Source organism: Hyperolius riggenbachi, chromosome 4 (assembly GCF_040937935.1).
Source record: "Hyperolius riggenbachi isolate aHypRig1 chromosome 4, aHypRig1.pri, whole genome shotgun sequence".
NCBI classification, from domain to species: Eukaryota; Metazoa; Chordata; class Amphibia; order Anura; family Hyperoliidae; genus Hyperolius; species Hyperolius riggenbachi.
The window spans coordinates 164013085-164038745 of record NC_090649.1 but is presented as its reverse complement, the minus strand read 5'-3'; the positions used below and the strand labels follow the sequence as shown (position 1 = coordinate 164038745).

Genomic DNA, 25661 nt, shown 5'->3' with positions numbered 1-25661 from the left:
ACCTCTGTTCTTTAATAACCTCCATTCAGGCTCCATGCGGAAAGATGAAGCATCTGCAGATTGGGATGAAATGCTGGACCCTGAAGAAGAAGGTCTGGCCGCATCTGAAGACGAATTGGATCTGCTGTAGCTAAGCTCCTTAGAAGAGTAAACCAGGGTCTCTTTGGCCAGTATGGTACTATTACTATTGCTTTTGCTTGATCCTGGCATATCCTGCTGAGAACCCGAGGTATTAGACATAGAGGAGGGAAAACATACATTAGTCCTGGACTCCATTTTATTGAGAATGCGTCTACCGCCAAGGGCTTGTCCTGTGGACACAGGGAGCAGAACATCGGGCACTTCTTGTTGTTCCTTCGTGCAAAGAGATCCAGGACTGGATGACCCCATTGCTCTGTGATCTCCTGAAATACCTCCTCGTTTAGAGACCATTCGTCCTGGTGAAGAGGGGATCGACTCAGGAAGTCTGCCAGCTGATTTAATGTTCCCTTCAGATGTAGAGCTTTCAGGGACTTCAAGTTCATCTCGGACCATCTCAAAATCTGATCTGCTTGTAAGTAAAGGGATCGGCTCCTTGTTCCCCCTTGCCTGTTTAGATATGCCACAACTGTGTTGTTGTCTGTTCGAATCGTGACATGAGTCTGTCTTATCTGGTCCTGGAAGTGTTGCAAAGCCTCCCATACTGCCTGAAGTTCTCTGTTGTTTGATGATCGTAAGTGTTCTGACCAAGTTCCCTGAGCTGGGGATGTGCCTAGATGGGCTCCCCATCCCCAGGCGCTCGCGTCTGTCGTTATAACAGTCTCTGAGGGAAAGTTCCACAGATTTCCTTTCGAGAGATGAGGAGGCCTCAACCACCAATCCAGCGATCTCTTGACTCTCTGAGGAATGATGACAGACTTGTCTAAAGATTCCTTCTTCCGATTCCAACTCCTTAAAATCCAATGTTGAAGAGTCCTGGCGTGCAGCTGTCCCCACTGAACCGCGGGAAGTGAAGAGGTTAGTAATCCCAGCAGTGACATAGCTTTCCTTAGTGTGACTGATTTCATTTCCTGGAAAGAAAGAACACATCTTAGAATGGCAGATATTTTTCTCTCGGGCAGAATCACCAGGTTAGCAAGAGAAGATATAGTGAAACCCAAATATTCCATAGATTGACAGGGAGTAAGAGAGGACTTTTCCCAATTAATCAACCATCCCAAGGATTGAAGAAAGTCTAAGCAGACATTCACTTGAGCATGCACAGACTCAAAGGATGGACCCCAGATCAAAAGATCATCTAGATAGGCGATAATGTGAATAGATTGTAGTCTAAGAACCGCCAAGATCTCACATAGTACTTTAGTAAATAGCCATGGTGCAGAGGATAGACCAAAGGGGAGGGCAAGAAACTGATAGTGTCTTACCTCTCCTTGTAGCATCAGGGCAAACCACAGATACCTCTGAGATTCCAGATGAATTGGTATGTGCAGGTATGCATCCTTGAGGTCTAGAGAAGACATGTAACATTGATGTTGAAGCAGATTTATTACGCTGCGAACATTGTCCATTCTGAACTTCCGATATCTTATTGACATGTTTAATCTCTTTAAGTTCAGGATGAATCTGTATTGACCCTGGGGTTTTTTTACAAGGAACACTGGTGAGTAAAAACCCTGATACTGCTGGCACTTTGGGACTAATCTGATTACTTTCTTTTCTAACAGTGAGGACACCTCTGTCTTTAAAGCTAGATCTTTGATTGGATCCTTTGGAGATGGTGTTAGGAAGAACTGACTTGGAGGGTGGTCTGAGAACTCGATCTTGTACCCTTCCAGAATTATGTTTAGTAGCCACTTGTTTTGAGAAATGGATTCCCATTTTTCGTAGAAGAGCGCAATTCTGCCCCCCACTGGAAGCCTGGAGTCATTGTCTAGGGGGCTGTGAGGTTGGATTAGAGGAGAAATTGGAGGAAAAATTGGGCTTAGAACGCTGTGTTTTATTTGGGACCCAACGTCTCTTATTGGGGGGCCTGCTGTCAGTCTCTTTCTTTTGGTCTCGAAAGGACCCCTTTCTTTGAAAATTCCTCCTCTTAAATGGAAAGTTCTTTTTCCTATCAGCTGATCTCTCTAGGATATCATCTAATTTGGATCCGAACAGGAACTCACCCTCACAAGGGATCCCACATAATTTTGATTTAGAAGACGTGTCACCTTGCCAGGTCTTTACCCAAATGCCTCTCCTTGATGTATTCACCAGGGCTGAAGTTCGAGCTGTTAGTCGTACTGTGTCGTCTGCTGCATCTGAAAGATAATTAGCTCCATGCAACAAATTATCAAAATCTTTAAGTATCTCTTCCCTGGGTACTCCTGAAGCAATGCGGGATTGTGTATTCAATAACCAGACCTTCAGAGACCTAGCTGCTGCTGTGGATGCTACTGCTGGTTTTAAAGTTAGAGTAGACGACTCCCATGCTCTCCTTAAAATGTTGTCCATTTTCTTGTCTATGGGATCCCTGAGGTTACCAAAATCTTCAAACTGAAGGTCTGACCTCCTAGACAGTTTGGATAATGAGGGATCAAGTTTTGGGGCTGTACCCCAGAACTTCTGATCTTCTGGATTAAATGGATACTTTTTAGATAGGGATTTTGGCCAGAAGGCTCTTCTCTCAGGATTATCCCACTCTCGTTTAACAATATTCTTTAGGGCACCGTGAACAGGTATATAAACAGTCTCAGGGTCAGATAGACCTACATACATCTGATCTAATGGAGTAAGAGTCTTTTCGTCAGGTTTTATCCCCATAGTATCATGCATTGCTTTCAGAAAAATTTTCATAGAGTCTGGGGGAAAAGCAAACCTATGCAATTTATCCTCTGTATGTTCATCTTCAGAACCGATCTCCTCTAACGAGGAGATGGCTACCTCACCCTCAGATAAATCTGACTCAGCCGAGTCCTCTCCTCTCCTTCTTTTATGAGTAGGGACTGATTCTGCAGGTTCTTGTTCAAGCGTAGAAGGAACTACCCGAACAGGGGCTGCCTCAGAGGCAGTAGAGGCTGAGGGCTGGGATGCAGGATTAACATCTGATGGAATATTAGATGAAATGTTAGCTTCCTTGATCACTTGGATCGCAGTTGCCATTTCAGACTTCATCCAACCCATAAGGTCTTTGAAGATTACAGGGGATTCCTTCTTAACAATTTTATCAGTACAATTACGGCAAAGAGGCCTTGAGGATGATGATGATATTCTCTCTGAACATATAGCACACTTCTTATAATCCGATTTCTGTGTAGACTTTCCCTTGTCACTCTTTTCTCCCTTATCAGGTAAATCGGGCTCGTCTTTAACTGATTTAGGCACAGAGGGCTACAAGAGAACAGATGGGAAAGTATAATCAGAATATGCCCCTTTAAGCGTATTACAGCAAACAACTGTTAGGATTCATATCAATGTCCTACCAGAGAGGCATCGGAACCAGGCTCCACAGATCTAGTAGACCCAAGTCCTGCGGCAGCGTCCATGATCGAAGTATTAATGCAGAGACCATGTGCTTAGTTTAAATAGGCCGCCCAAGAAATACCGCCCCTCTACCTGTGGTGTCTCTAAAAGATTTCCCACAGAAACAGTGTCAGATGACACATAGTCCCCCTCGCTCATACCTCTCCCGCCGCCCGGAACCATCCGTCTCCGCATCCCTCGATCCGTAGCAGCCACGCCGACTCAGAGGGTGGGGACCGCAAATGCAGCAGCCGCATCAGCAGCCGCATGACTCCGGGCGGCGAATCAGGAAGTACTTCCGGGGTCGAGGTGGCGTCAGTCTGCCCGCGTGATCACATGATCCGCAATCCGGAAGTGGGCTATGAACGCGTCCGGCATGTAGTCCTTCTGATACGGAGAAGCCAGTAGGTGCAGCACGGAACCTGGACCAGTACACTAACCGGCCTACAACCAGGAAACCCCGCCACACAGCTCCTGTCCCACGGACATGGTTGGCTCCAGCTTCTCATCCAGCTCCTGGTGGTGGACAGAAAACAACTGACGAGGTCTGGTTTCACCCTGCTTATATGTCTGCCTAATTGATGCAAATCTTTTATGCTAATCTAGTTCCTGTCCATCAATTGTGGGGAGGGAGACAGGTCTCAGGGGTGCTGTCCAAGGACGTTCCTGGAAATATTGGCAATTTACATTACAGATTTTTTACTATGCACTTACCCAGCACCCAATCTCACTCTTGAACCCTCCCCTCCTAGTGCCTAAAACTAAACACCCCTACCACACCTAATGCCTAACACTATCCCCCCCTACCCCTTTAATTGACCAAAAAAAAAAAAAAAACGCTCCTGCAAATCCAAACACTAGCCTAAAAAAAAAACTAGTTGTAGCCGATCATCTACAACCATTAACCCTGCAAAGTTCCAGGGCTAGCAGATTTTTCTTCCTGGTAGAGGCAGAGCTTTGCACAGTAGCTCTGCCTCCTCCCGCCCCTCTTAGGCCCGGTTCACATTAGCGGTTGTTTGCCAAACGGACCGGATGACCTGACCGGATCCGGACCGGATCGGAACCGTACGGTTCTGATCCGGATCCGATCCGGATCCGGTCAGGTTGCATCAGGTGGTAATCAGGATGCGATCCGGATCCGTTTGGCAAAGTTAACGTAAAAAAAAAAAAAATGTTGGGGTCTGGGATGACCTCCCAGACCCCAACAGAAGGGGGACCTGTGGAATCAGGCCCTCTGCTGTTTAGCACTCACCTCCACCTCCGACATGCTGCCAACATCCTGCCAACATCTCCAGCTCGTGCTGCTCCACTCCAAAATGCTTGCCCATGTGTCCCCAGCCAATATCGCCGCAAAAATCCGCATAGGAAGTGGGGTAGAACATCCGGATTTCTCAGCCAGTGTGTTGTGCGGCCTCCGGTTCCCATTTGTTTGTATTGGCCGGATGGTGCAGTCCGGCTCCGCCCCGGATACGGCTGCCGGAGGGGCCGGATGAAAAAATAGCGCATGTTGGAACGGAGGCCGGAGTCCGGATCCGGCCCGGATCCGGTCCGGCTCCGGTTCTGCAGAACGGACCCATGTGAACGGACGCATAAGCTTTAATTGCTATGCCGTGCGTCCGTTCCGTCCGTTCTGCAGGCGGTGCGGCTCCGGCACGGCGATTCCGGAGGGCCACCGCAAGTGTGAACCGGGCCTTAGTCTTCTTTCACTGAGAGGGACAGGTAAAAGGCGGAGATTGACTGGATAGGAGGCAGAGCTACTGCGCATTGCTCTTCCTCTCTCAGGCAGCAAAATCTGCGACTTGCAAAGTTGTGGAACTTTGCAGGGCTATTTCTGGGCAATAAATTACTACGAGAATGCGGCCAATCTGCGTAGAATTTAATGCTGAAGAGGACTTTATAAGAAGATAAGGTAAAAGAAAAAGAGACTTCAGTATCTCTTTAACTCTTATGTAGTAGCCGATTGTCTACCATCCGCATAGGGCACCTGATTACTGATAATTAACAGGCGCCTGCCGATCCCTGCCCCCAAATGACTTGTTCGGACGCAACTTGTCATGCACGCGCTGATCCATCATCCCTCTGCCCCCCCCCCCCCCCCCCCCTTACATTGGCAACAGTATGCGTCATCAGCTACACAACTGGCACCCAAATGCATTGGCCGGGTCAGCGTTGTTGCCCAAGGGGACAAGGTCCTAATCCCCGACAGGCCACATAAGTCAATGGTGTGTATACACATTAATGTATTACAGTCACATTACCGATCAAGAACAGTTACAAGAAAAAATAGAAAGGAAAAGTACAACACTTCAAACAACATCCTGTATCTCATAAGTTTTTATGGGTAGTAGCTACAAAATTCACTTTGTTAATTTAGTGTCATTACTTCCTTTCCAGAATAAAACCCGGTACACACATACAATTTTGATTGGCTAATTTTATCACTCCCATGTCGTATGTGAGCTTACCTACAAAATCTGCTCATAGCATTCAAAATCTGACGGTCCTCATACTAAATCATAATTGGATGTGTGTATGCACCTTAATTCAGAGCAGACTACTCACCTCGTGCATCTGTGCTATCCTGCCAGTATAGTAGAGAATGCGCTCAGTCACTGTTGTTTTGCCAGAATCAATGTGGGCAGAAATTCCGATGTTCCGTATTCGCTCATTGGGAATAATACCAGAAGAGCAATGCCGGCACAGATTCAACAGCAGCTGTAATCAGTAAGAAAAATCATGTAGCAGATCCTTCAAGCATTGCATGTGACTTTGCATTAAAGTATTATAATAAACCCAAAATGTATGATAGACTATGTACAGTAGAGTCTCCGGCTGATCAGATAAGTCTACGTTCCGGTTGATTTAACTCAATGTTAACAATCAGCCTAGCTAATGCAGTACTATAACCCACTCTATGAACTCGGATTTAAATGTTAAAAAAACAGTAATTGAAAATATATTAACCTGGGGGGAGCAATTGAAGCCAGTCTAAACTCAGCAGAGCCCACAAACAGCCTAAAAAGTTGGCCACTGCTGGCGATTTTTGCTGGTTGGTTGAGACTTCTGATTAGTTGAGTTTTGGATAACCAGGACTCTACTGTACCTAGAGAAAAAATGCCCAATTTGGGTGGTTACCCAAGTAAAGAGGGAAGGCTCTGGATCCTCCAGAGGCTACCCCCCCCCCCATTGTTCTAGCTGGGGAACCCCAGAAGAGACAGAGCATGGGCGCACTAATCAGGTGCAAATGTCTTGAGCCTGTGCAATAGCACAGAGCTGAACGGCCTTGACTTTTTCCACCAAGCCCGCGCAGCGGCTCCATGCTACTGCACGAGGCATCCTGTGCAGTGTGGCTGTTCAGATAGCACAGCTGCAGGCTTCGGTAAAGGCAAGGAGATGCTAGCATTTCTTAAGGTGTGTACACACGTCAGATAAAAGTCTTTGGAAAATGAAAGATCACAGACCAATTTTACCCCCTTTCATGTAGTATGAGAGCCATACTCTAGACAGAATATTCTATGGAGCTGAACTCCCCATCAGATAAAAATCTTTGCAAGATGCTGCACACAAAGATGCTATACACATGCAAAAGATCAGTATCTGCAAAAGATCAGTTCCTGCAAAAGATCCGTTCCTGCAAAAGATCCGTTCCTGCAAACTGCATTCATAGTCTATGATATCTGCAGATCTCATACACACCTTGTTTAACAGACAATTATCTGTAGATCAGATCCACCAGGTTGGATCTTCAGATCGGCAGATAATTGTCTGATCTGCAGATGAATGTCCATTGAACAAGGTGTGTATGAGGATCTGCAGATGTCATAGACTATGAAGGCATTTTGCAGGAATGGATCTTTTGCAGGGATTGATCTTTTGCAGATACTGATCTGTTGCATGTGTACAGCATCTTTGTGTGCAGCATCTTGCAAAGATTTTTATCTGATGGGGAGTTCAGCTCCATAGAATAGACTGTGTAGAGTATGGCTCTCATACTACATGAATGGGGGTAAAATTGGTCTGTGATCTTTTATTTTCCAAAGACTTTTATCTGACGTGTGTACCCACCTTTAGTTAATGCACATTTTTCTGCAAATTTTACAAATTGGAAATGGAACAATCAAAAAGCACCTTCTGCTGCATCTGATTGGTTAGACCCCAAGCTTGTAAAATTATCATAGAATCTGCATCAACTCAGAATTATCTGCATATCACTGATTAGCTCTAGTTCAAGCACACCTAAGGCCAGAAACCCACTAGGAGCAATTTCCTGAGCACTTTGCGATTTGAAAACTCTTACTAATGTAATGCTATGGGTGGGATTTCACTTGAGTGATGTGATTTTATAAAAATCCCCAATAGCATTGCATTAGCAAGAGCTTTTTGAAATCGCTCCTATTGGGTTTCTGGCCTAAAGTGAGTGGGATATGGAGGCTGACATTTATTTCCTACTAAACAATGCATATTACCTCTGGATGTGTTTCTGGCTTTCAAGAATAGAATGAAAAACAAATGATTTGCATATTTAGAAGTGACGAATCATGGGAGAGTTACTTCGAGTCCGTATAAAGCTCAATAATTATAAATACCTTTTGATCTAAGAAGACAAATTTATATTTAGCATATTAATTTCAATACTGCTAAGTAAACGTAATAGTAAGCCCGGTGGCCCAGATAGGGGAGATCTGGCCCTTTAGTTCACACATTGTGCAGGGTTTACGAGTGTGCACATCGGCTGACATTTCAGATCAATGTACTTTACAAATGCAGTTATACTTTAAAATGATGGTGCTAGTCAAGTTTAAGGGGCCCAGCAGGAAACCTCAGAAAAATTTTGCTAACGTAGTTGGGTGGACGACATCCTCTCGGACTGCAAGGTTCCGGATAGGTTGAAGTAAACTCCCACACTGGCCAATCACATCTTCATGCTGTAGAGCAGGGGTCTCAAACTCAATTTACCTGGGGGGCCGCAGGAGGCAAAGACAGGAGGAGGCTGGGCCGCATAAGGAATTTCACAATCGCGGCGCATCGCCGCCTCTGCCCGCCCGTCTCACTCTTCCTTCACAGAGAGGGGCGGGGAGAGGCGTCGATCCGTTCCGACGATTGACGTCAGGAGGGGCAGAGCTGAAGCTGAAAGCTCTGCCCCTTCCAGGAAATGGCAGCGGATTGCCCCCCGGGCGATTTGGGGGCTCTGCAGCCCTCGTTTAGCGGCGGGGATTACTTGGGAGCACTGAAGCGAACTATAAGGAAGCTTTTGCCGGCGAGGGCCACAAAATATTGTATCGAGGGCCGCAAATGGCCCCCGGGCCGCGAGTTTGAGACCCCTGCTGTAGAGGGTACTGTAACTGGAGAACTATTCCTTATGTGGTTTCCTTTTAGGGACCCTAAACTAGACTAGTGCCAAAATGACTCTGTAGTGAGGTCACATTTACTAAAGGATGGCTATGCCAATGGAGCGCTGACTACTTTCATTCAGCGCAGTTTTGATTCACTGCAGTTTAACCTGGATTTTAGCAGCCACCTGTGTATGGACAATGTGTCCATGCAAACAAAGCCACGTGAAAAGGGTCCCAGTGGCCCTGAAACTTTTGCATTTTTTTTTCATGATGGCTTAAAGGAGTACTGTAGGGGAAAAGAAAAAAAAAAAAAGTTGAACTTACCTGGGGCTTCTAATGGTCCCGTGCAGATGTCCTGTGCAGGCACTCACCGATGCTTCGGTCCCTGCCGCCGGTTCACTTCTACAATTTCCGACTGTAAAGTCGAAAAACCACTGCCCTGCGTGGCCGCATCCTCACTCCTGCTGCGTCACCGGGAGCGTACTGCGCAGCCACAGTACAGTCGGCTACTGCGCACTACGCTCCCTGTGACATTAGCAGGAGCAAGGACTCAGCCGCGCAGGTGCAGTGGTTTTCCAACTTTAAAGTGGAAAATTACGGAAGTGAACCGGAATTTCAACTTAAGTTTAACTTTTTTCCCTCTATCCCCCTACAGTACTCCTTTAAAGCGGACCTGAACTCAAAACGTCCTCTCTGCCATAAAAACAAAACAAAAACCCATTTCTTTGTTACAGCTGATACAAATTCTAAAATAAATTTGCACTATTTCTACTTCCTGATTCATGGAAGGAGACATATTGTTAACAGCCTGTGCTTTCAAATTAGCTTATCTGCCATGGCAGTCATGTGACCCAGGGCAGAGATCAGATTACAGCTTGTGATTAGACACAAATGAGAGGGAATTTAAAGGGAACCTTAACTGAGAGGGATATGGGTGTTTCCTTTTAAATAATACCAGTTGCCTGGCAGTCCTGCTGATCTCTTTAGCTGCAGTAGTGGCTGAATCACACCCCGAAACAAGCATGCAGCTAATCCAGTCTGACTTCAGTCAGAGCACCTGATCTGCATGCTTGTTCAGGGGCTGTGGCTAAAAGTATTAGAGAAACAGGATCAGCAGGAGAGTCAGGCAACTGGTATTATTTTAAAAGGAAAAATCCTCATCCTTCTCAGTTTAGGTTCCCTTTAACAGGCCAAACTCTCTAAATACATACAGGGTATATTTCTCTCTGTTTTCCTTCTGACCTGTGCAAGAGTTCAGGTCCACTTTAAACTTCCCCTACTTCATCTTTGGAGTGCTGGCTTTTTTTTAATATATCCTATTATATATTAATGTGGAAAAGAACAGGGATAGCAATAACTAAGTACAGTCATGGTACTTCATGGGGAATGGTCACACTACTTTACTAATAGTATCTTTTATCTCACTACCAGGTCACTTAAAAGACACCATCGCAGAGTAAAGAACCGCATGGTGTGCATATATTCTGTGCCTAATACAGATGACAATTCTTAAAAAAAAAAAAAAACTCCCAGACCATTTCTATAACACTCCTGGAATGCACACCTGCAGCTTAGATGATATATATACACACACACACACACACACACTTTTTTATTGCATTTTTCTTAAAGGGCCCCGAGGTGAGATTGATCTGAAGGCTGCCATATTTATTTCCTTGTAAACAATCAATCAGTCGAAACCCTGGAACAAGTATATGGCTTAGCCAGTAAAATCTGAGTCAGAGTACCTGGTCTACATATGCTTGTTCAGGGTCTCTGGCTAAAAGTATTAGAGGCACAGGATCAGGAGGACTGCTAGGCAACTAGTATTGCTTCAAAAGAAATACATAAATCAACCTTTTAGGTAGGTCTCTCTTTAAAGGGAACCTGAAACAAAAGGTATATGGAGGCTGCCATATTTATTCATGTTTAAATAATACCAGTTGCCTGACTATCCTGCTGATCATTCTGGCATGCTTGTTCAGAGTCTATGACTACAATTATTAGAAGCAGATGATCAATCGGGCAGCCAGGAAGAGTGCAATGTTTAAAATAAAATAAACATGTCAGCCTTCTTATGCCTCTCCCTTCAGACTCCGTTTAAGTCCTGCGGTGTGGCAAGGCTACAGGCTTTATTCACTTCAGGCACTCCGCAGATCTTGTGCCAGGATGCAGCCAGCAATCAGAAGACACCTGTATGCCACACTTTCCTCACCTGACTTCTAACAGTCACCCCAACGCCATGTGTCAGCCAGGGGCCGATGACAGAGGCGGCTCGCAGTATGCCCATGGTTCTCCAGCACCTGAAAGTCACGTTGATCTCTGAACAGCAGAAGAGAAACACTTCCGGGTCTGACACCGGCAAAGGACGCATTGACTTCCGGTAATTGGAGCGCAAACTTTATTTCCATAGATGAAGTTATATCGCGTGATCGGTGAAAATTCTATTCTATATCACAGGTTATATGGATCTGTTCCAGAAATGTGATACATCCCTATACTACTCCCTACTTTTCTAAGACTAGTGGTAATGCCCTAAACAAAAATGGCGGATCCGTGCGTTGACCTTGGAGCATATGCCGTATAGTGACAGCCCCGTCACCAACCACAGGAGAGAGCGAGGATGCTGCGCTACCGCTTCCTGCTCCGCAGTATGTAATATACAAGTACGGCGGTTGGGGGGACGTGAGCGCCATCTAGTGTTCATATACAGTTTGGCTGCTCTATACGTGATTGATTTCTTCTGTAATCGAGGACGTACTACTAGTCTAGTTACCGTCTACTGTTTGAGGGTAGGATTGGATTGGTTAATATTGCCTGGCAAAACACCTAAATTGCCAGTGACGTTTTTATCATAGTTTTATTTGGTGTTATTAAATTAAGCAACCTTAATACAAACAACCAAGAGACAAAGCAAATTTTATTAGGTTACATGTACACCATCAAAGTTGCTTCATAATCAAGACAGATAGTTTCCATTGTTTACTACTACTAGATAAGTGGTACATTGGTGTGAGGCAGTTGGCTAGTATGTTAGCAGTTGAGGGTGCATGAGGCCATAACAACTGTAACTGAGAACACTACTAGTGTACAAGTGATATGGGTAATAATAACTGGGCATCAAGTATATGAAAATACGTAATAGCTCTCCCAATACTTGGTTTTAGGATGCCGCACAGCATCAGACCCTTCCCTAAAACCCCTAGCCTAAATCTCATCTACATGGTACATTTTTCCATAAGATCAGATCTATTAGACGGATCTATTAGATCATTTCCTACCGGTCCAATCGGATTGCAAAATTGATCTGAAACAATTTGGTCATCTACACACGAACCAATGGCTTCCTGCTCGTGGCAATTTGGTTATGACCACTAATTTGTAAGAAAAAGGGGACCCAGTGGGAAACACTATCCATGCCACCAATTGAATAGGTTTAGTAAAGTTGTGCGAGCAGAGGCAGTAGCTGAAGTGTGCGCCATGCCCAAAGCACACCGGCTATGGGCGAGGGTCCTGGTGTGCAATTTTAGAGTTAGTATTTCCTGGTGGGCCTCTTATTTCTTACAAATGAGTGGTTGCAACCAAATTGCTGCATGCAGGGAGTGGCCATTGGTCTATGAGGTTTCCCGCGGGGTCCTCATACTACATGTACGTGGTAAAATTGGCCAACCATTGTATGTGGTAGGAACATTAGACTATGAGCTTCAACTGATGCAAGGATAAATGTTAATGGTTCTGGACATTGCAAAGTGCTGTGTAAAATGCTGTGTAATGATAGGCTGTCAGTTGCTGGGAAGGCAGGGCCACAGTAGGGAGTGCCATCAGACATACTCCCATCTGCCTCTGTTATTTTTACATGACTGGTAACATCAGTGCTAGGTAGATGGTGCCAGGAGGCATCAGCCTGTTGTCAATGGGGGGATGAGGGACCTGTCTTCTCCTTGTTGTTATTTTATATTATTTTAATATCATTTTTTTACTGCAAACTAGTTTGCAGTCATAAGCATGACTTTTTTTTTACATTCTATCTAGAGTTCCTTTTTAAATGTGCTTTAATGTCTAAAATATACAAGTACAGTAGCACTAACATTTATAACGTCCTATTACAGGAGTAAGGTGAGAATTGTGGACACAGACTTGCAAGTATGAGTAAGAATATAAAAAGAGAGGTGCTCAGTTCCAGAGGTACAGCAAGTGATGTAAAAAGAGAGGATCTCAGGACCAGAGGTGCCCCAAGTGATACATTGCCCGGTAAGCAGATAATTATAGTCAATCATCATACGATTCCAGGAGGCTCAATAATGACCTGTCTATGGCACTTGTGATTAGTGTTAAATTCCATTGTGGCATTTTTATTACGCATACACACATTTATAGCAATTATATGTTCTACAGGCAAAGTTGAACAGGTCACCACTCTTACTGTCCCCTTGAAAGAAAGCTAAACTTTTGTGAAAAAAAAGTCTAGTAGAGCTGATTGAGCACCTGCAAGGATGTGGTAACCACGTGTTTCTACAGATTAATTTCTCATACTGTGTAAAATTGGAGTTTAGAGTGCAGGGTTCACTAGTGTGCCTGCTCCCTTCCTTCATCACTAGATTACTCCCATTGCCAACTATCACTAAATTTGGTTCTGTGAGGTTGGGTAGATGAATTTCAGGCTTGAAAAGCCAGGTACCGGTAAGAAAAAGAGACCGAAAGAGTACCAGGAGCGCCAATAGTGTAGTATTTCTGGGAAATGTGAAATGTAAATAAATAACTCACAAACGTGGGTTGCTATAGGCAACCACAATTTCGGACACGTGGAGAAGGACCGTCTCCACTCCGTTATGATGACTCAGTTGATAAACATGGGTCGCGCTCCAGAAAAAACAAGAGACCACTGGATGTAGTTGCAGAGGGACCCCTGGGACAGGGGAGGAGACAATGCCTCCTCCCATTTTGCATTGCATCATTAGACTGGTGTCCACTAATTCTGTCCTCAGTACTACATGACTAAAGATAGTAACAGTGGGCCAGGCCACTAGGAGCATCTTTGTGAGGAAGGAAGGCGAGGTCACAAATTATGACTCAGGTTAGACATAGGTTCTCATTTAGGTAACCAAAACAGAAGTTTGCCTTCTTAAAACAGAAGGTATTAGCGATTATTCTGTTTTAAGAAGGCTAACTTCTGTTTTTCATAGCATGTTAGTAAAAGGGCTTTTTGGTCCTTCTTAGCCCCTACACACTCCTAGGAGTTCTGGTTAACCATGAGCTTGCTGGGCAATTTGTAACGTTAAGGTAACCAGGGGTGTTGTTAGGATCCTAAGAGATCCGGGGCACTTTTGGGAACTCCAGCCGAAAAATGGGTGGGGCCACATACCAGAATATGGGTGTGGTCAGGAGTGGAGCCAAATTTACATCAACATAACAGTGGTCTAACTAGGCCTGCCCAGCAAAATGTTGGATAAATCCCCCTCTCCATTAATACAAAAAATAAATACATACATGTAGCATATCACATACTGTAAAAAGGCAGTTCCACTTAAACATAACTCGGCAGAGTTACTTGGCTTCTGTGCTGACTGGTCTGGCTTTCTGATGGGCGGGCTGGCCTGCTGCAAGGTTATCTGGCAGTCCCCCGATTGCATTCCCTGACCTTCTAGTGGACCCCCTCCCATGCTCCCACGGGCCTCCCATTGAGGTACCACAACTCTCAGCATGCCCCATAGAATAACCACAGCTTTCTGCATGCCCTATGAAGACACCACAGCACCCAGGCCAGCATGGCACCACTGCACTCAACATGCCCTTATTGAGGCACCATAGCTCCCAGCATGCTCAACAGAGGCTCCACAGCTCTGACTCTGCCTGGGGGACATCCGGGGCACCCCAGAATAGATCCATGGCACGTGCCACTGATCTTTGGGGCTAGCAAGGCCCCTGAAGGTAACCAACCATCTTTCTTATATACAGTAGATTAAAGATGGCAAAAGCAGATGCACCAGCCTTCCTGTATAGAAATTTAAGAGTCAAAGATTTAAAAAACGAAACTGTGATTCAGACAGGCAGTACCTCTGCATTTTTTCCTGAGGAGTCCCTCACATCTCTTTTATTCCCATTTATCTTCTATGATTAAGCCAACCATTTCCACTAATATTGTAGCAGCAACAGCAGCAGCAATATGTGGAATCATTATTTACCTTTACTACTGGATGATTCAATCTGCCAGGATCCACTTGTACAAAAACACTCCTTGAAAAATACAAATCAGTCTAATTTCAATCAGAAAGAGCTACGGTATATCAGTACCCTGTATACAATGAACTTGCTAAAATGTAACATTAATTGCATAATATGGAAGACATGGATAAATATAAAGTAAGTGTAATAAAAAGAAAAGAAACCCTCCTTTTTTGTCCGTTTCACCACATTGGAAAACTGACAGTAGATGGATCTTATTTTATAAAGCGGATCCATTCACACCTGTTGGTCTGCTTGCGGTAAGCGGACCACACTTTTGTTCCCCGAGAGAATATGCATTTCCTATATAGCCCATGGTTGCGCTTGGCAACACCCAGACCGCAATAGACCATCAGAGTGGACACTGTCCACTCCCACTGGCCATTGGAGGTCTGGCTCAAGTGAGAGCCTAGCCTTAAAGGGAACCTTAACTGAGAGTGATATGGATGTTTCCAGTTAAACAATACCAGTACCCTGGCAGTCCAGCTGATCTCTGTGGCTGCAATAGTGGCTGAATCACACCCTGAAACAAGCATGCAGCTAATCCAGTCTGATTTCAGTCAGAGCACCTGATCTGCATGCTTGTTCAGGGGCTATGGCTAAAAGTATTAGAGACACAGGATCAGCAGGCGATTCAGGCAACTGGTATTATTTTAAAAGGAAAAATCCATATCCTTCTCAGTTTAGGTTCCCTTTAAGCTCTCTAAAAAGCCCTCTTATTCAATCAAACCACTGAATGGTTGAAAGGGATCTCAGCAGCAAATATCAAACAAAGTTTAAAATCAGTGGCAGACACAATGCTTCACCCAGAGGGCCATATGCAATTCACTTTTTCACCTGATTTTTCTCCTGGGAGATAATTTTTCATTTTTGATTTAAAATAACTTTCCATCACTTTTCAACTAAAAAAGTGCCAAAAAGTAGGCGAAAAAGAAATATCAAAATTATTTTGAACATTTTCTTGCTTTCTGGTGGCTTAAAAGGCATTTTACTGAGTTTAAAAATATCACCTAGGAGAAAACTCAGGTGAAAAAGTGAATTGCATAAGGCCCCGAGTATCTTAATGAAAATCCGTATTAAGAAAAAACGCCCCTGGGGGGTACTCACCTCGGGAAGGGGAAGCCTCTGGATCCTATCGAGGCCTCCCCCATCCTACGGCGGCGGCGATACAGCTCCCCAAATGGCAAGGATGTAAAAATGTACCTTTCCAGCTCCAGCGCAGGCGCAGTAGCAGCTCTCGGCTCTAAAATAGCCGATCCTAGTCAGGTCTGCATACTGCGCAGGCGCAAGTCTCCTGCACCTGCGCAGTAGAGCGGACCCAACTGGGATCGGCTATTTCCGAGCAGAGAGCCACAACAGCGCCACCCGCTGGAGCCAGGGAAGGTAAATATTGAACAGCCTGACAAATTGTCGGCTGTGCCTTCAGAGGGGCAGACAAAGACCACCGTGGGACAGAGGAGGATGGGGGAGGCCTCAATAGGATCCAGAGGCTTCCCCCTCCCGAGGTGAGTACCCCCCAGGGGCATTTTTTTTTATACAGAGTTTCTTTAATTCCAATCTGCAGCAGTGCCCTGGATTTTTTCATTAGAATCAGAATAGATTGTAATTGCCAAGTACAGGGTATCATGCAAGGAATTGTTGTTGGCAAAGATAGCACAGCAGACCTTCATGGGCGAAGCAGGTTATTTTGGTACTCAGCACAAGGGTAATTTGGGGTTCCAGCAATCACCACACCCTGAATTACTTCTCCTCTGAGTTGCTATGACTCGGAGGGGGAATAGTTTTTAATGACCCTGCATCCAACTCACCAGCGGAAAAATCATACATACTCTTCATGGGCACACACATGGATACATACAGGGGTACACACAAAAGGGATGGGACATTCACAAATTACATTTTACATTACACAGTGGAGATTGGTATTGCGTGGGGAGCTTGAGTTGAGGGCCATGACAGCTCAGAGGAAAAGAGTTCCTGTGCCTGGAAGTCCTGGTGGAGATGGACCTGAAGCAGTGTTCTGACGAAAGTAGGTTGAGGTAGGTAGGTCAGTCATCAGACTTGCCCACACCTTTTAATTGCTTCAAAGAGCCCTCAAAGACTCACCTTTTCATTCAGTGGCGTAACTATAGGCCCCCAACCCTTCCCCACCCTGCAGTGGCAGGGGGGCCATGCAGTTGGGCGAAGAACAGAGGCAGTCCTTGGGGCAGTCCTGTACCTAATGCCATTATGCAGAATGTGCAGCGGAAGCCTAATTATACATTACCTGCTCCCGGAGATTTTATCTCCGCCACTTCCTCGTTAGTTAGCAAGTGCTGTGCAGCCAGCCAATCACTATGCAGCTAGGTAATGTATAATAAGGTTTCCGCTGTGTGTTCTGCACAATGGCTTTGGGTACAAGACCGCTCTTATAGTTTCTCCTGGTTTCAAATTAGTGTTGAGGCTGTCATGTTTGAGGAGGAGTTAGGGGGAAGTTAACCCCCTCCTCAACTCACTGCTCTTAGCCAGTGTCCCTCCACCTTGGGATGTGACGTTCAGCATGTCTGACCTCTCTTACTGTTTGAAGCAGTGTCCTGTCCTCTTCCCACCTCCTCCCCCATTCCAGCTGCTCAAAGTTTTTGTCTGGTCTCAGCTACTGTACAATAAATACTAATTACAACAGTTTATATTATTATACAATAAAACCTAAAACTTTATCAAGTGTATGTTTAACACAAGGTACTGATATTAGGGTCCTCTTGTAACTAAGATACTGAGTTCGGGTGGACTAACCCTTTAAACTGAACATGTTCTTTTGTCTTCAGATTCTGAACAGAGTACAGACTCCAGCAGGAACTCTCATTGTCAGACTCAGTTACTGGATGCAATTAGCTCTACAGGGAAGAAAGATGCTCATCCTACTGCTAGCCCCCCAGAGCTAGTGAATGCCTTCAGTCAGGCAGGAGGAGAAGCAAACCACGAAACAGCTGGTGAAAGTGATTGTTTTGCTGGAAGTCAGTATGCACAGCACTGTTACACAGAATACATGATGCTCTATCATCTGATGAATGGGGGCTTAGCCACAGTCACATCTGAGATGGCTTATCTGGGAAGACAAGTATCTAAGCTGAGTAACGGAATTAAGGAATGCTCAAACACCATGGACTTCTATGTCACCAAGATGCTGTCATTTCAAAAAGAAATGCTGCATTCTCTCAATAAAACAAATAACTCTCTTAAGTTTGCAGTTCACCGGCTTAGTCAAATCAAAGAAAATCAAGAGCAACAACCAAAGCATGTGGAGAAAGAAAATGGGTCACGTGAATCTGATGAAGCCAGTACAAACTGGAGAGAACGAGAAAACCGACGTAGATCTAGATCTAGAGAACATAGCACACACCGTTATAAAAGATACAAAGACAAGTAGAGTACATGTTTACAAAATGCACCTCAGGAGTACAATAAACTGCTAATGACCCCTGTATAACAGTATATTACAAGAAGAGCATTTATCTTATGTGTAGGTTTTATTGAGCTATTGAAGATCTTGGGTAATTCGATAGCCTTAGAATATGTTATATGCAATGCATACTAGGTAAGAAAACATCAGCTTTATTGATACAGTACCACAAGAAATCCAGGTAGCTCTAGGGAAATAAACTTTGGTTGAACTTTGGAAAATCAAAGCCTGTTAATTCCACCTGTATCTATAGTATGCACCATCTACCATAGCTACCAGGTGTGAACCACGCTGGTGCGCTTCAAAGGCGTTTTTAGATTTTTCCCCACCAAGTCTAAGTGGAGTGTGTTCACCAAAACATGTTGTCTTCTTTTGAGTATGCTTCACCTGCAACTAGTTTCTGAAATTCTCTGGGCCTTCAATGGTGACGGAAAGTTTTGGTAGTCTTCTTCATTGAAATACTTCTGGTGAAGTATTGCTCTATGTACCACAAATCCCACACACATTTTAACTGAAACCTGAGGGACGTCACTTGGGACCATGTTTTGCAGATTTGGAATACGATGTTGTACACAACTCAGCATCTTTGCTTGACCCGCTGCAGCAAACGTGAACCTATCTGGTATGAATTTATATGTGGTTGCAGCAAGAGGGGGCAGTTAGGAACAGTTTGCATGCTTCACAGTCATGGGCAATGGAGAATATACATAACTATTTTAATTATACCATCATTAAATCATTAACCCCAAAGGCCTGCATGCTGTAAGTTAAAATATAAAATGGAGCTCATGTTGTTACCTCCAGGCTTGCATATTTTTCTTTAAGGTTAGCAAATATTTTTTTTTTTGTATACAATTTTTGCCATTTACTTTTGTTAGGCCTAGTGTTTTTTTTTTTTTTTGTGGTGTTAAGTTAAATTCCACTTTGCCCAGTTTAAACATTCAGAAATAAACTTAGTAATAGCCAGGCAATGGAACAGACTCCAAAAATGGTTTTTTTTTAATTCTTTTGTCTAATACTGGACATGTCATTGGAGTACTGGATCTCGTATATATATTGGAGTCCAGCAGTACTGGACCTCATATAAAGATTCACTATAGGGGTCTGCTTCTGCCATTTTCTGGTTGGGTAGGATAAGTGGAAAGTGCTAAACATCCTCCCTTAGCTGACGATAAGTACATGGTCACATGGTCATGGAGATTCTGAGTTGCAGCTTGAAAATGGACCAATCAAATCTCACCTTGATTTTGTTTCAGACCATTTTCAAACTGCATATATTTGCATACTCCTGCATTAACTCGGAATTATTTGCATGTTATTGACTATTCCTACAGAAATGGTGTTGTAAGTGGGATGCGGTGGGGTGAATCACATCGGAGCTTTCTGTTTTCTGCCTTAGTTCATCTGTCCATCAGGTGGTATGCACTGGCTGAGGCCATGAGGGATTCATACACTGGTGCTTCACACCCTGATGGAGAGTTACGTAGTATATGTAGTAAGATATTCAAAATCTAGCTATAAGAGGTGTAACCTTTGCGATGGTTGTGCAGGGGGAGAGGACGACACAAACCTTGGAGATTGCAATTGGTACATTTTCATATATAACATTCTTTGTATTGTGTTTTCCACATCTGATGAAGATATTTAATAAAAATGTAACCCAAAACTTATGTGACTTTTTTTCATGCTTTAGTGTATAACAGGAATACAGCCACACTTAAAGAGAATCTGTATTGTTAACCACTTTACCCCCGGGCGTACGTATTTCTCCGCCCCTTTTTCCATCCTTTAACAACCAGGGACGGAGAAATACGTACTTTCCGCGTTCCCGACGCTGTCCGCGCTTCCGCTCGTAAACACGCCGCCCGCCGCTAGTAAACACGCCGCCGCCCGCTCGCCCAGAGATCAATGAACGGGAAAATCCATTCCCGTTCGTTGATCTAAGCCCCGCAATGATCTGCTGCTCTCCTATGGGCAGCGCGATCATTGTGAGAAAAAACTCACGTGTCCAGCCTCCTTATACTTCCTCCAAGCTTCCGGAAGGAAGCTTGGAGGTCACATTAAAACAAAAAGTTACTGTGGCCATCTTGTGGCCAAATAGTAAACTACACCCTACACATTTTTCACATACAAATAAATGACTTTTACACATAAAATTAACTCATTACCTCCCACACTCCCCATTTTTTTTTTTTGTAATTAAAAAAAAATTAAAAAATTTACAATTAAAAAAAATACATAAATAGTTACCTTAGGGACTGAACTTTTTAAATATTTATGTCAAGAGGGTATAACACTGTTACTTTATAAACTATGGGCTTGTAATTAGGGATGGACGCAAAAATGAAAAAAATGCACCTTTATTTCCAAATAAAATATTGGCGCCAAACATTGTGATAGGGACATAATTTAAATGGTTTTATAACCGGGACAAAAGGGCAAATACATTTCATGGGTTTTAATTACAGTAGCATGCATTATTTAAAAACTATAATGGCCGAAAACTGAAAAATAATTATTTTTTTCCCCACATTTTTCCTATTTTCCCATTAAAACACATTTAGAAAAAAAAATTCTTGGCATACTGTCCCACCTAAAGAAAGCCTAATTGGTGGCGGAAAAAACAAGATATAGTTCATTTCATTGCGATAAGTAATGATAAAGTTATAGACGAATGAATGGAAGGAGCGCTGAAAGGTGAAAATTGCTCTGGTGCTCAGGGGGTAAAACCCCTCAGTGGTGAAGTGGTTAAAATCGCACAAAAGTAAACATACCAGTGTGTTAGGGGACATCTCCTATTACCCTCTGTCACAATTTCGCCGCTCCCCGCCGCATTAAAAGTAGTCAAAAACAGTTTTAAAAAGTTTGTTTATAAACAAACAAAATGGCCACCAAAACAGGAAGTAGATTGATGTACAATATGTCCACACATAGAAAATACATCCATACACAAGCAGGCTGTATACAGCTTTCCTTTTGAATCTCAAAAGATCATTTGTGTGTTTACCTTCTGTCCACTTCTTCTCTCATGCACTGAACATTACAGGCTTCCTGCAGACAGCTCTGCCTGTGCCTGTGTTTGTAATTCCTCAGTATGTGTCAGCCAGCTACTTTCACAGCCTAACAGAGGAGGATTTTTATCCAGCTCTCTTCTATCACTGATAAGATAGCAGAGAAGCTGCTGGCTTATGTAAATAAAACACACACTGGAGTGTGCATAGAGGAACAGACCATCACAGAAGAGTTGGCAGCCTTCCAGACACAGGCCGACAAGTCTGACAGGGGAAAGATACATTGATTTATTACAGAGACCGTGATAGTACAAAGTGCTGCAGTGAGCCAGAACAGATTAGAATAGGTTTAGGAACTTGTAGGATGGTAGAAAAAAACTTAATTTTTGTTACAGAGTCACTTTAAGCTAAAGCTACCCATACACTATTCAACCACGGCAACGATCATCCCGGTATCGATATAATGACCAAAATCTTGGGTCGATCACAAAAAAACTCCTATCATGATCATGGGATGTCACCTGTGGGTTGATCGCAGGGCAACCTTGGCACCATGGTTAACCACAATTTTTGCCCAATCAGACATTGAGGCCACATTCATAGTGACCATTGCACTCCCTGTGACAGCAGGAACGCAACGGATCAAGAAAGCGGGGCTGCACGTTACATACAGTGAGTTAAAAGTATGCTTCACTGTAATCGTTAATGCATGCGTTTTGTGGCATGCAGTGCGTTACCATGCCGCACTCTGTTACACTGCAACGCACCCGGAGCACTGTGAAAGACACATTGGTTGAGCATTGCAGTGTGGTAAGCCGCATTACAGAGCGCTGTTATGCCGCAACGCACCACTGTGAATGTGTCTTAAATGTAATGTTTAATTTGGGCAAAAAACAAAACAGTGTATGGGTACCTTAGAACTAGAGAAAGAGGATTTTACCAATTTACAGCCCTGCTCAAGCCAAAAGGTTTTCTTCCAGTTTTGGATTGGAACCCACTAAAAGAAATTTTGTAAGTGCTTGTGATTTGAAAAGCTCTTACAAATGTAATGCTACGTGTGTGATCCCACTTGAGAGATGAAATTTTTTTTAAATCACCTATAACATTACATAAGCAAGAGCTATACAAATCATAAGGCTTAGAAAAACACTGGTGAGAGTGTCAGGCCAAAGAGAGACTAAGCGCCCGTTTCCACTGGAGCGGTTTCCGCTCTGAATCCGCAGAGTTTCCCCGCACACAAATCGCACGGGGAAACTCTGGCATAGGAAACTATGGTGCCGCCGGCCGAATCGCTTGCGCTAGCGATTCGGCCGACACTGCCCACGGTTTTCGCGCGGGAGGCTGCGAATCCCATAGTCGTGCATGGCACGGCTTCTGGGATTCGCCTGCGATCCCGTACACTCGGAAGTGCCGCCGTGCATCTCACTGACGCGTGCAGCACAAGTGGAAACGGGCCCTAAATGTCTGCCAGGTTGTATGTAATGTCTGTGTTCACATGAGAGACCATTATCAACACTTCCTGCCCAGTGTCACCTGGGCATTCTAATCTGAGACTAGGGCGTAAGTGAGAAAGGAAGTGAAGGACAGCAACAAAACCCGACAGAGATTGTGCCTCTTGAATACCTTTCAAGTAACATTTTATTGTTTTTTCGTTGAACATATTTACCCAACTTTTTGTCTGGGCAGGAAGTAAAGACCTGTACACACGCTGGATTAAAGTTGGTTGAGGGGACTGATAACGACCACCTCTGTTGATAATCTGGGGTGTGTACAACAGTGCCCGAATCCCAACGCCCAGGGATTCACCAGGTTAATCAAGAAAAAGACATCTTTACAAGATTGAGTGGCTGTCTAGCCAAAAAAGTATGAATAAGTACTCCTACTCATAAAGTACGGTGAAAAATCAATGCAAAGTTTATTAGGGACATATCCCTTCAAAAACAAGTAAAAAAAAAATACAATAAAATCCCTCAAATGGACTGCCCGTCAGCAGTCTCCCCAATGCATATACAATTATATAAAGATAAAAAGACAATGCAATCAATATGTAACACGGGCAAATCAAAAAACATAAGGTGCTGTGTGTTGTAACTTATAAACCTTGCAAAAACCGCAATATCAAATATCTCTGTCACAGATGAAAAGCAAAAGCATAAATTATGAAACCCTGTGTAAACAAAGTATGTGCAAATAGCCAGTAATAGTGTCAAAAAACAGTAGCGTTGGCTACTAAAGTGTCACATGCAAAACATGAAGAGAGATAAATAAAGCAGCAATTAAATACAAGGTTCCAAAACATCAATCGCTCCAGACAGGACTTGAAAGGGAAGTTCTTGTTAGGGCTCTAGTATCTTCCAGATTCATTGATGGATTCTGACCAGAACAAAAAATAAAGAAACAACAGAAAAAACCTAGTAAGTAACCAATTAATCCAAACATCAAAATTATCAGTCAGCTCATATGTCAAAAAGAAGTGGTAGAGTGAATAGTAGAACATAACCATCCACTTGTCACAGACCACACCCATCATCACAGCAGCCTAAATGTATACTGTTGGTCTTAAAGGGAAAAAATGTGTGAACAAAACCCCACAATGCTCACCTCCATTGTAGAGTATATATAGAAGGCACACAAAGAAAAAGTGCACATAAGAAACAGTGCTCAAAATATCAATCCACCGACAAACAGAAAAAAGGGCCCTACTTACTAAGGCCAAATGATACGGCCAATACTCACTTCAACAGCAGACGTTGACTCATCAGAGTATTATATTCCACGAGATAGGGTTGTACAGTATATGCTAGAAAACACATAGGCAGTTGTTAATATATTTATACACCCAAATAACACCTGAAGCTGGCGTCTTCATTAACACCCCTAGGTTGTTTGGATCTTAACCTGTGTATCCATCTTAGCTCATTTTTTTTTTGACAAATAAGTTTTATTGAGTTTTCCACAAAAACAAAACAATAACATGAACACGTATAGGTACATGAAATTAACAACCTTTTACATATCTCAGTCCCCCCCCCCCCCCCCCACCCCCCTTTGTCTCACGATCCTGACCCCCACGAACCCCCTACTACCAATGCACAAATTGATATATGTGATTAGTTTTGTGAAACATAATCAATACCTTGGTTTTTAAGGTATTCTATCCACGGTATCCAAATGCTTTCGAATTTGAGGGGACAGTTTCTCTGTAAATAAGTTAACTTGTACAGTGGTAAGGCAGAATTTATCATTGCTATCCATTCCGGAACTGTTGGGGGGCCTTGCCGCATCCAATGAAAGATAACATTCTTTCTAGCATAAAAACACAAAAGATCCCAAAGTATCGTTAGTCTCCTGCTGGGGACTATATCTCCTGCTATACCCAAAAGATGCGTTTTAGGACTGAGAGTAATTGGTCTTTCAAAGATTTTTTGGAGAAACGCATTCACCTGTGTCCAATAGGTCTGCAATTGCGGACATGCCCATATCATATGGATAAAATTTGCTGAGTTATGATCACATCTAGGGCATTTATCAGATCTTCCTGGATACATACGTGCCAGTCTTATGGGGGTATAGTATATCCTAAAGATAAATTTAAGTTGGACGAGCCTGTCCTTTATGGATATCAGGTAGGACGACGAATCCTCCAGCATATCCCTCCATTCCCCTTCCTCCAAGTCTGGCACATCATTTTGCCATTCCTGAAGTACCTTAGTCACCCTAGGAGTTGAGGTGTCTATTAAAGTCAAGTAGATTGCAGAGAGAGGAGAGTCTAAGTGTTTCTGTAATAGAAGAGCTTCTAGCGGGTCAGATTTAAGTGTGATATTGGTATTAAATTGTGAATTGGCTGCATGTCTCACTTGAAGGTACCTAAAAAAACATCTTGTTGGTTAAGGAGAATTCTTGTTTCAGATTATCAAAGGAGGACAATCGCCCTTCCACAATTATATGCTTAAGCCATGTAATTCCAAATCGTGCCCATTGAATAGGATCAGGTATATGTTGAAAATGTGTTAGATGGGGGTTGCACCATAAAGGAGTGTAGGGTGAGTAGACATCGGGTTGCGCATACTTTTTTCTGGCAGCTTCCCAGATTTTAATGGTAGAGATCATGGGTCCAGGTAGATTAGCGATGGCTTTAGCCCCCCTAAATGGCAGCAGTGTAAGCCCCTCCAGAGA

General features: G+C 43.7%; 2 protein-coding genes across 4 annotated transcripts in view; one reads left to right on the top strand and one right to left on the bottom strand.

Annotated features, from left to right (window-relative positions):
- Positions 1–11431, bottom strand: part of GFM1 (G elongation factor mitochondrial 1) — a 74875-nt gene extending 63444 nt beyond the window's left edge. The window contains exons 1-2 of the mRNA XM_068280912.1: positions 11029–11431; positions 6043–6195 (exon numbers count right to left, since the gene is read on the bottom strand). Coding sequence (XP_068137013.1) covers positions 6043–6195; positions 11029–11187 — 312 coding nt within the window. The 5' untranslated portion in view covers positions 11188–11431. The remainder of the gene's footprint in view (positions 1–6042; positions 6196–11028) is intronic.
- On the top strand, positions 11303–20140 carry LOC137571584 (uncharacterized). 3 transcript variants are annotated; one of them, XM_068280914.1, is made up of 3 exons: positions 11303–11464; positions 12923–13064; positions 17840–20140. In XM_068280914.1, exons 2-3 carry the CDS (start codon positions 12959–12961, stop codon positions 18439–18441), a joined length of 708 nt encoding a protein of 235 aa, XP_068137015.1. In that variant the 5' UTR covers positions 11303–11464; positions 12923–12958; the 3' UTR covers positions 18442–20140. The 3 variants fall into 3 exon arrangements, with proteins under 3 accessions (XP_068137015.1, XP_068137014.1, XP_068137016.1); XM_068280913.1 differs by lacking the exon at positions 11303–11464 and adding an exon at positions 11471–11605; XM_068280915.1 differs by lacking the exon at positions 11303–11464 and adding an exon at positions 11857–11916.
- The last annotated feature ends 5521 nt before the right edge of the window (positions 20141–25661 follow it).

What these genes read in the sequence shown, in the direction of transcription:
- LOC137571584 (XM_068280914.1), top strand. Translation starts at nt 12,959, where the DNA reads ATGAGTAAGAATATAAAAAGAGAGGTGCTCAGTTCCAGAGGTACAGCA. An exon ending in CCCAAGTGATACATTGCCCG is followed by an intron (nt 13,065 to 17,839) that starts GTAAGCAGATAA and finishes TTTTGTCTTCAG; the next exon opens with ATTCTGAACAGAGTACAGAC.